Source organism: Echinops telfairi, unplaced genomic scaffold (genome assembly GCF_000313985.2).
Source record: "Echinops telfairi isolate 266 unplaced genomic scaffold, ASM31398v2 ScPeMD7_26;HRSCAF=91, whole genome shotgun sequence".
Lineage (NCBI taxonomy): Eukaryota > Metazoa > Chordata > Mammalia > Afrosoricida > Tenrecidae > Echinops > Echinops telfairi.
Genome location: NW_022103923.1, coordinates 4,568,267 through 4,579,491, shown reverse-complemented (window position 1 = coordinate 4,579,491; position 11,225 = coordinate 4,568,267). Strand labels below are relative to the sequence as shown.

Here is an 11,225-nt window from a genome sequence, read left to right as displayed (position 1 = left end):
GCTATATCTTTTGATAGCCGGGCACCATCAGCTTTCTTCACCACATTTGCTTATGCACACGTCTGTCTTAAGCGATCATGTAGGGAAGGGTGGGTATCATGAAATGACTGTTTAGCTGAGCAAGGTGCTCTTGTATTAAGGGAATGCACCCGAGGAGGCCCAATGTCCACCTGCTACCCTACTAGTAAACCTATAAATATATGCACATAGGTCTATTTCCCCCATAATCATACATATATTTACATATGTACATGTCTGTATTTAGGCTTTTATGTATGCCCTTTGCCTCCTACACCTTTCCTCTACTTCCTTATGCTTTCCTCCTGTCCCACTACCATGTTCAGCCTTCATTCTGGTTTCAGTAATTCCTCTCAGTTACTTTGCCCTTAGTCACTCCCTACCAGTCCTCCCATCCCCTCCCTGCCACTGATTTTGAACCACTCGTTGTTCCCTTGTCCCTGGGTTGGCCAACACCTCCTCCCTTCCCCTATCTCCCACACTTCTCATGTCCCTCCAGGACCGTTGGTCCCATTATTTTCCTCTCACATTGTTTGTCCAGCCTCTCTTATCTGGGTGGACCTACAGATATATTAATATGTGCATAAAATTGCAGATGGCTTTGACAGCACCAAAGTGGCACATAAGGACATGGCGATGACGGCAGCAATACCGACAAGCTAACAAACAAAAAGCCACTGACATACAAAATTTAAAAAAAGAAAAAAGGAAAACAAATAGGCAGAAAAAAAGAAGAAGAAAAAAAAAGCCTGTTAGTAGTTCAAGGTCTGTTTGTTGACCTTTAGGAGTGTTTTCCGGACGAGTGTGATAGGGCACCACGCCCTGGCCCCAAAGTCCATCCTTTATACTCCCTCAGGACCTCCTTGCTCTGTTTCTCCCACCGCTCCATTGCACGCCCCCAGTGTTTTGCCTCAGTGTGGTGGGGTCAGCTCAGTCGCACATCCCACACTGTGTCTCCGCTGCTGTCCCGTGTAGGGCCATGGGTCAGTGCAGGATGTCGCATCTCGCCGTGGGGGCCGCTATATGGTCCTCTCTGTCCATTGGGCCATCCGAGCTGGGCTATCGTCCTCGGAGCTTAGTGGGCCCAGGATTGCCTCATTTTCAAGAGGGAATGTGAGCAGTGGTTAATGCTAGGTACCAAGTGGTCTGTCTGCTTTGAGGCGGCGTCAGCTTTATTGTTTTCCTTTTGAGCCCGTTTCCTCAGTAACATTTTCATTTCTTCTCTGTCATGTGTTCATTTCGTGTTCCTCCTGTTTTCCAGCTACAGCTGATAAATTCCAATGAGCCAGGTGTGATCATGTTTAAGACTGATGCACTGAAATGCAGAGTAGCCCTTAGCCCCAAAACCAACCAGACGCTTCAGCTGAAAGTGACGCCTGAAAATGCAGGACAGTGGAAACCGGATGAGCTTCAAGTTTTGGAGAAATTCTTTGAAACCAGGGTACGCAACTAATGCTGCGTAAGTTTAATGTCATTAAGGTGTCAGAAGAGCCTAAGTAGAATGAAGAGTGATGATGTATTTTTTCTCTCTGTGTAGGTTGCAGGACCACCATTTAAAGCCAATACGTTAATAGCCTTCACCAAGCTGTTAGGAGCGCCTACACACATCCTCAGAGACTGTGTGCACATTATGAAGTTAGAGCTGGTAAGTGACCAAGACAGCTACACGTTCATAGAAAGACTGGTTTGAACAGGGTGGAGTTGGTGGGTACAGTGAGTCGTCATTGGTTTTCATCCACTTACACTTTCGTTGTTTTTCTTAAATTCTTTTGTTTTTTTCCTTCACCTCTATTTGTCTTTGAATAGGTAACATTATTCTGTTGCATCTCTTGAGTTTAGAAAACAAGGTGATACTGTAAAAGTGTTCCCAGCCTTCTCTGGCCCCTGGACAGCCATCTAGCCCCCACTCCACACCACGCAGTCAATTACTGTGTCTTGTCTATCTTTCAGAAACAAAATATGCTAAACAGCAAATGCTTGTACCTCTATAGAGCTGGTTTTAGTGTGTAATGAACTAACATTCTGCACATCTTCTGTACATTTTCAATTTTTTATTATGAACTATTGCATGTTTATAAAAAATAGATAACATTTGTGTTAGTAAAGAATAATAAAACATGCTTATCTTTCCACCATCGAATTAAAGCATTATCATTTCCACCCCAAAGGGGAATTGTGTGTCTATTATTCCCCTGATTTTCTTTATCATTTTAACACTTATGGACACTGTCTAAGCAATATATTGCTTACATTTTTCAAATTTGGGGTTTTAGATCAGTAATAACACACCAAACTCTTTTTAGGAATTGTTCTTTTTTTTAAAGTCACTCTCATGTGTTGAAAACTCATTTTTCTTGATCCAAGTATCTGTAGTTCACTCATTTTCACAGTACTGTAGCATTCCTTCGGAGCCCTGGTAGTATAGTAGGCTATGACACCAGGTTAGCAGTTTGAAACCACCAGCCTTCCTTGGGAGAAGACAAGGCTTTTTACTCCGTAAAGAGTTAGTGTCAGAAACCCACAAGGGCAGTTCTAACCCCTTTTGCTAGCATTCAAAACCAACTCGATGACGAGTACCATATCATAGCCATTATCATCTTCTATATTAACATCCTCACATGTAATATTGAATTCTCAACCCTGTGAATAAATACTAACTTCAGCCCCATCTTAAAGAAAGGAGGAGGGAGGCTACAGTTAAAGTACATGTGATTTGATTACTGTATATACTCGTGTATAAGTCGAGTTTTCCAGCACATTTTTAATACAGTTTTTATGGTAAAATTAGGTGCTTCAGCTGGTATTCGGGTTGGCTTATACTCGGGTATATACAGTAGCTAACATTGATCTGTTTACCAAGCTCTTGTACCAATTTGAGCCTGGTGGTGTGGTGGATTACGGCCTGGGCTGATAGCCACTAAGTCGGCAGCTTGAACCCACCAGCCTCTCCTGGGGAGAACTGCAGGACTTTCTTCTGCTCCTGTAAAGCCTTGGAAACCCATTGAAGCAGTTCTGTGCCCTACAGGGTCGCTATGAGTCAGAATTGACTCGCTGGCAGTGAGAGAGTATACCACTTCTACCTGCATCCCAATCTTTAGCAATAGTTAGTATTGGCAACCCTGCAACCCCGCCCCCTTTAAATCTGTGCACATTTAACCATTTCATATTAAGTGGTTCTTTTCCTCTCTCATGTGGATAACCAATTGTGGCACAGTTTATGTGGCCACCCTCTCAAACTTGTAGTGCTGCATCATTTCTCTCCAGTCTCCATATTTACAGGGTTACCCTGCCCCACGGAGACTGCCTTGTCCTATGTCATCGTTCTGCTCAATCAGACTTAGTTACTGGAGCTTGTTCATAAATTCTCTTGTGTCATAAGGTCTTGTGCATCTTTTTTCAGCTTTATTTCTGGATTCTTGATTTGGGGATGGGGTGGGGGTGGTATTGTAAATGATGTTTTCTGAATTGCCTATTTTTTGATTCTTTGATACGTGTACCTAGAAATATAATTAAGTTTATCTCTAGCAACCTTGAGTTTTCTTGATTATTTCCTCATATGCTATGTTCTCTAGGTGTGGGGTTGATACCATCACAGCAAGGAAGTGTCCTCTCCCTAGTTGAAAAAAAAATGTTTTTCTATTAACTGTGTATAAACTTTTATTTATTTTTTCCTGCCTAAATGTGTACTGTTTCGCTGGTCTTGTTAGCATTAGGGTTCCTTTTAAGTGACAGCACCCCCTGAATACCCATGACTTAACCAAGCTAAGAATTTAGTTCTCAGGGGCCGGGGCCTCAAAGAAAAAAAAAGAAAAAGAATTTATTTCTCTCTCAATGTCAAAGCCCCAGGGTAGAGGATCCAGGGCCCTTCTGTTGAGCCACAGTATTAAAGGATCTAAGCTCTCTCTAGCTTGTTCCCCTACCATGTAATTACTTGTCATCTCAAATTCAGCCAGCTGAATTGAAGCAACTCCGGTCAGCAGTCTAGAGACTAGGAAGGAATGAAGGAAGACACAGTCCTTCTCCTGTACGGGAAGTTCCATGCCATACTTCCACTTACCTCTCTTTGGTCAGGATGTGGCCAGGTCTCACTGCCAGAGTTGTTTATACAGAGCTCCCATGTGGTCCACTAAAACTCAGGGGTCACAGCACGTGGCTTCTGCTCTGATAGAGAAACAGATTATCCAGAGAAACAGATTCCAGTTTGCGAAGGAATTAATATTTTTTGTGGTTCTACAAGGCTCGTTAGTTTAAGTCATGAACACAGTGGCTCGTTTGTTTGGGGAGGAAGTTGGAAGAGGGACTGGAAGCCTAAATTAAATTGACACCAGTTAAAAAAGGCCTTGAATGGCAGGTAGAGGGGTTGGTCCTTCAGTGGGGGAGGGGGCAGCACATGTCACAGAACGTCACTGAACATTGTGAGCTAACAGAGCTAGGGTCTAAGATAAGTGTCTGGCGGTGGTATAAAGCTGGATGGGTAAGGGAGCCATTAGAGGCTACCAGGAGAAGTGATGAAGCCCTGAGCGCCTGTGGCATCTGCGAAAATTGAGAGGCAGTTGGTAACACTGGAAGCAAAATCCATTGGCCTGGGGAACATGTTAGCTTAATCCAGAGTTGACCTTTCACTTCGTGTATACAGTGCTTGTGGGTCTGGGGTGGGGGTGGGGAGTCTCAGTGAACTATTTTGTGTTGTGTTAATTAGGTATGGAATGAGATTCTAACCTCTCAGAATCTGACACCATAATTTTAAAAGTTGCTTGGACTTTTTTATGATGTTTCTCTCTCTTAAAACAGTTCCCTGATCAAGCAACGCAGCTCAAGTGGAACGTTCAATTTTGCCTGACGATCCCACCCAGCGCCCCTCCCATAGCTCCTCCGGGGACTCCTGCTGTGGTGCTGAAGTCCAAAATGCTGTTTTTTGTAAGTACCACCCAGGGTGTGCAAGTCTTGCGAGGCTGGTAGAGCAACTTTTGAATAACTGCATCCATTCTCGCCCCCTGCCAAAGGCAGGCCTGGCTTCCTTTCAGTGTTAGTTTCAATTTCAGTTAATCCTGGCTCCTTTGGTGACAGGAAATGTCTTAAACTAGCTAATTGTGTGTAACACCATTGCATTTGAACCATAGTAGTAACGTGGTAGCCTCCCACTCTCCTTACTCGTTTCCTTTTCTTTTGCCTCTTGTATCTTAACCTGAAGGGACGGTAAAGGAGAGTGGGTTTTAAGATGTTTCGCAGATGTTTTCTTTTCCTAACTGTGTTGTTCTCTTTCGTCTGTACTGTATGCCCACAGCTTCAGCTGACCCAGAAAACATCGGGGCCTCCCCAAGAGCCTGTTAGCATTATAGTTCCCATCATTTATGACATGGCTTCTGGTACCACCCAGCAGGCAGACATCCCCAGACAGCAGAACTCTTCTGTTGCTGCTCCCATGATGGTCAGCAGCATTCTAAAGAGATTTGCAGAGATGAATCCACCTCGACAAGGTACATGACCGGTAGACGCTATTCTATTGCATATATGTTATCAAAGTTCTTTTGAGAGATACACCCCCCCCACCCCCGCTCCACCCCCTTTCTCCCTCCTTCCTCCGCACTCTTAGGACTAGAACTCTGGTTGCTGTGACCCCTCTTAAATGTCTGCCTGTCGCTCTCTTCCTTTCTCGCTCGCTCTTCAGTTTTGTCCATTTCTCTGCTGCCTGGATTTTGCTTTTTGTTAGTGATCTACTCTCGGGACTGACCCAGTTGCTAATGCCAGAAGCTTGTATTTCTAGCGCCCGTTGCCATGAAGCCCTAGATTAGGATGATAAAACTTTTCCATGACTGTGACTTCCCACCCTCCTATCGATAACCTGCCACTCTGTACATCACGAAGTTGAAATGCATGTTAATTTCTCATATTTTCATGGTTCAGTCATGAAGAGAATACTCGCATAAAAAGTTCTGTATCTTCTAACTGTTTTGTGAAGAATAAAAGCTGGTACAAATGGCATCATTGCTTTTTGGGCTTCTTAATATAAGTGTCAGGCGGGTGCCAAAGACACCTTTCACCAAGTGCACAAGGAAAGGTCCCAAGCTGGACATTTTAGAAGCACCCAGAGCGTATCTGGAAAACCCGACAAGGTCCCTTCAATACCGATGAAGTAGCGTGTGCTTACCACATAACTCTGGCAGTACTCAACTTTGGTTGCATAACAGAAAGAGCAGCAGAGAGCCCTTCTCGTCCATTTTACCTATTGCTCCTATTGAGAACATTACTGGAATTGTGAGAACATTATCTGGAATTGTGCTTTTTACGTCCAGTATTAATTAAGAAAGCTATGTAATTTTCGGCTCAGTAGTTTGACAAATATTATATTTTGAAATGAGGGAAAGTTGTTCTCTGAAACATTTCTAATTATCCCAATGTCAAAATTCTACTCCAAGCGCAGGGATCGGGCCATGTCCTTGTTTAAGCGGTTGCCCCATATTATACACACGGGCGCGTTTCCCCTAGACATAGTCTACAAAGACGACACTGGGCAGTAGAGAAGGGAATGCTTCTTCTGTTGTGATCCTTCTACTCCTTACAATTTTCTGCTTTTATCCTTTGACTTACCTCTTCCAGCTACAACTAGATCCTCCAGTAGAACTTGGATAATAAACACCTTACCTTATTCCTTTCACAAGCAGATGACTCCCACAATGATGTCTTGGGAGAAGTCAAATGAAAGGAAAGGAAAATAATATCTTGATCCTACTGGGATCAAGCAAGCACTTCTACCCCGCAGCAATTAAAATACATGTTTTTGAAAGAAAGAATTTCTCCGTTGACTTTAAAAAGTGTGGGACTGTTTGAGAAGTGGTTTTCTCTTTTTTTTCCTTTGCTTTTTACCTTAAGCTGGGCCAATCTCTGGGTTTCCTTTTCTTTCTGTGCTGTGATTTTCCTGTGAACGGCGAGGAGGTGGCAGTAACTTGCACACAGTGTCACTGCACATCCTGGCCTTTGCCCGGAAGGCCATTGTTCACATGTGGTCTTCCGGTCATCTCTCGCTTTCAGCACTGTGGTGCTCCCCACACTCTAGTGAAGGGATCCAGTAGGTTTGTTTCTCATTGAAATGTTTGTGATACTTAAAAGATGTGAGAGGCAGGGCATTCGGTGTCTTGAATTAAAGGGGAGACTGGGGGGCTGAATCATCGGCCACCCCTCACCCACCAAATCTTGTATTTGGCTTGTTGGTGTGCCATACTTCACCCTCCTTCCTCTCCTCCCAAACCTATCACCTCTCCCTCCCCATGAAGTGCTTTTAAGAAAATCATTATTTATTTATTTTTCATTTAATTAACTTTAATGCTGAATGCCAGAAGTTGACTGTTGCCTTGGAACTGGGGAGAAAATTCCCACAGATGTGACAGATCTGTGCTGTCCAATATGAGAGCCGCCAGCCGCCTATAAATTAATTAATTATACTGAACTAAAATGTAAAGTTCCTCTCCTGAGTCACACTAGCTAAATTACAAGTACTCAGGCGCCATAGCATCAGTGTAGATATTACCATCATCAGTTGGGCTGGGCTGTCACTGACATTGTCATTTGGCCTCTAACGGACATCAAAAGACACGTCTCACTGAAGCTGTAACTAATGTACAAATAGAAACCAGAGCTTTCTGTTACTTTCAAATTACGAGAGCAAGGTGTCGGTAGCCTTAGAGCCCACCCTACCATCCAAGGCCATATGCAGTGTTGTTTTTCTAGAAAGAAGCTATAGGCAAATCTCCCTCCTCAGAAAACCTGGGAACTGCCAAGATTTCCTGATGACAAACCGAAACCCAAACCAAATACCATCTGATCCCTAACACCGAAGCTGAGTCCACCCTAATTTGGGCAATTAAAATTTGTCTTTTAGTTGGATCTTAATTACCCCTCCCCCCACCAGTGTGTTAACATCATCTTTCCTGTATTGCGAATAGCTAATGACCATTTTTCTCTGTTGCAGGTGAATGCACAATATTTGCAGCAGTTCGCGATTTAATGGCTAATCTTACACTGCCCCCTGGTGGGCGTCCATAAACACTATTGCTTTTAAACCAGGAAGGCTGACAAATGAGACAAAAACAACAAAATCAATCAATAAATAAATTTGAATTCAGCCTTCATATTAAAAAAGACAAAGGACTTTTTGACTTTTAAGAGCTAAAAATTCTAAACTGGCAAAAAAATTTTTCAGGGTGCACTTCTTTCATCAAAAAGATCATCAATCTTTTGTATAGTTCACTTGTACAGTGTGTTTAAATGGAACACATTTCCAAGTAGGTAATACATCCGTATCCACTTGCCAGTGATAGATTTAATATTGTTTTCTACTATAACATTATGAAATGCCAAACTTGTTTATTTAATTGTTTTCTTATGTTTTGGGTGTAATAGTCCTTTTGTTTTTGTTTTCTTGTTTTGTTTTGTTTTGAAGGCAGGTCTGCCACTTTTGAATACTGTAAAACTGTGATAAACTTTATATTGAAGCTGTATTTTAATATTACCGCTTTGAATCCTTACATGAAAATGTTTGGGAGTTGTTATAAACAGATCCCAAAGAAGCAATATTTAATAAAATGTAGGTTTAAAAAACAAACACCAACGGCAATGACAAAAACCAAGAATACTCACGTGTGTATGTATAAGCTCCCTAAACTTTTCCGAGCCTCCCTTCATCTTTAACCCGGTGAGGCCAATAATTCATTTCTAACTACACAAGTCTGAAATTTGACCAAAAAACATCTTCTTTATTTCAAGGTAATTTCTTTTCTTCCACACTCCTAACCTGACTGCTGGTTGACATTTAGCACCTTGGCGGTTTTTTTAGTGTAGGATTTGTGGGGGAAGGAGAGCCTCTAGGCTTGGCAAAGAGACAGTAAATGACTCCCATTGACCAAGAATCCTACATATTGTCATCATTCTCATCGGTTGGAGATGTGGAATCTTTTCTGTGATGAGGCCAGTTCTGTCTACAAAATAATTCTGCCTATAGCATTAATGCTTCTGCCCTTGCATGAAATTTCTGTAATGTTTCCTTTTCTTGCTAAACTTCTCCCCGCTCACCAAAATTGGAGTTGTTGTAAACAATCCCAGTTCAATTCTTTGTCAGCCCAAAAGAGAATGCTTTGCTTGCAAAAGAGACTCCCAAGAGCCAGGGCCGAGGCTGTGCATGTCTCCAGTGGCATTTCTGGCACTGCCCTAGCTCATCAGTGTGTTAATTTGGAGCGCTGTGTTCTCTCTCCCCCTCGGTTAGGGACTTTGTAAGCTTCAGATAACATGATCTGAAGCAAAGGTTTTCTGGGGATTTGACATTATTGGGAAAGTTTGAAAATGGTTAATATCGTGCTGAGTTATCTATCTATCTGGTTGCTATAACACTGGCTCCATGAAATGTCAGATATTTTGTCTAAATCTACTTTAATTGAGCTTCTGTAACTACCAACCACCACATTCTAGTATTGAGCATCTCACTGCAGCTACGTCATGTCTGTTCTGAACTTTGCTTGGCTCTCCATTTTCGGCCAGAGTTCAGGCCTTCTTTGCCTTTCTTCTGTGTCTTATTTCTGCCTTTGTCTGCTGTTTCTCACCCAACTCTGTCACTGTGGAGAGCAGATGGCAAGACTTTCCTCCTTCCTTCAACTGACCTCATAGCCTTCTATTTTCAGCTCTCCTTACAATGGTATAAACATCGGTTTGGCAATCTAAGATGTCTTTTATCAAGGATCAGCCCTTTTTCTATTTGGTGTTGAATCCTCTCTTTCATGTAGAAATCTACATGTATATCTACATGTATATACAAGAAGTGTATTTTTATCTGCAGGATAATATTGTTTCACATAATTCTATTAATAGAGTTAACTTTTCAGCTATTTCCCCTTTTTGGTGTGGTTTGGAAATGTTCATTGCAATTTTTAGAACATGCATTCTATGGACAACTTCTCTCTTAATTATAAAACTCAGCTGAATGCATTGTAAAATCAAAAGTAAGATAGGATTCAGTGAACAGAATTTGCTCTCGATGCTAATTAAAAGTAAACCCATGAATTTGAATTTTGCTGTCATGCTTAGTACTTGGAATTGGTATGTACCTTATTAAAGCTTGACAACATTTAGCATTTCGATCTTAGATTTCATCACAAAATCATGCCGTTTGCCTCTTTTGTTACCCAGATTCAACCAAAGGGATTGGGTGCTCAGTGATTTTTTTTTCTAATAGGTGATTTGGGTCTTTGAGGTATTTTCCATGTGATTTTAGTACTGTCAGTAATTTTTTTTTAAATTTCCCCAAGTTTCAGAGAACTACCAACTCTCTTTAGTTAATCTTTAGGAAGATGCTTTGACTAGTAGTCTGGTTCAGTACTAGTTTAACCTTGGAACAAGAAATTGGGCCTGATTTTGCCACCTTTTCTCCTCCGTCTGCATACATGTGATTTCAGATGATAGAGAAATACTTCAGACTTAGCAGAGAGGAACACGGTTCTAACTTCAACTGGACATATCAATCGAAGGTTATTGATAGTGGCTCAACCTTATGGTTTCAAAACTGAGTGAACTACGTGCAGTGCTTGCTCACAGTTTTCTATAAATTGCCCCAACTCCAAATAGCCAGCAATTGGTTAAAATACCTTGCCCTAGAATATGACTGATTGCTTTTATTTACCCAAAACAAACAAAGCTCCCTGCCATCGAGTCCATTCGATCGACTCATAGCAACCCTATAGGACAGGGCAGAACTGCCCTGTGAGTTTCTGAAACTAACTCTTCATAGGAGTAGGAAGCCCCATCTTTCCCCCATGGAGCTGTTGGTGGTTTCGAACTGTTGACCTTGCAGTTAACAGCCCAATGCGTAACTACTAAGCCACTGAGGCTCCTGTTTATATTTAGGTCATCATAAAACAATAGCTAACACCAATAATAATAGCTTACCAAGCCAAGCACAACTCTAAGTGCTTTTAAGTATGTTTACTTCAACTTCACAACTCTATGAGAGCTAGGTATTAGTGTCCTCCCTTTACACGAGTAAAATGGAGGCCCAGAGAAATGTTGGAAGGGAAATGCTTAAAGTCAAGCAAAGCTAAGAAAAAGAAGTCTTCAACAGATTTAGGAGCAACCAAAAAGAAGCTTCAAGTCCAGAACTGTTCGGCCGTGCGAGGACCAAATAATCGGAGGTGGGGGTGGGTAGCAGGCCTTCTGTACTCTTCCCT

The 11,225-nt window shown here is 42.0% G+C and overlaps 1 protein-coding gene across 1 annotated transcript in view; it reads left to right on the top strand.

Annotated features, from left to right (window-relative positions):
• Positions 1-10,162, top strand: part of MED14 (mediator complex subunit 14) — an 81,236-nt gene extending 71,074 nt beyond the window's left edge. Inside the window, exons 27-31 of the mRNA XM_004714569.3 lie at positions 1,280-1,459; positions 1,556-1,663; positions 4,810-4,935; positions 5,303-5,495; positions 7,985-10,162. Coding sequence (XP_004714626.1) covers positions 1,280-1,459; positions 1,556-1,663; positions 4,810-4,935; positions 5,303-5,495; positions 7,985-8,058 — 681 coding nt within the window. The 3' untranslated portion in view covers positions 8,059-10,162. The remainder of the gene's footprint in view (positions 1-1,279; positions 1,460-1,555; positions 1,664-4,809; positions 4,936-5,302; positions 5,496-7,984) is intronic.
• Positions 10,163-11,225: the final 1,063 nt, after the last annotated feature.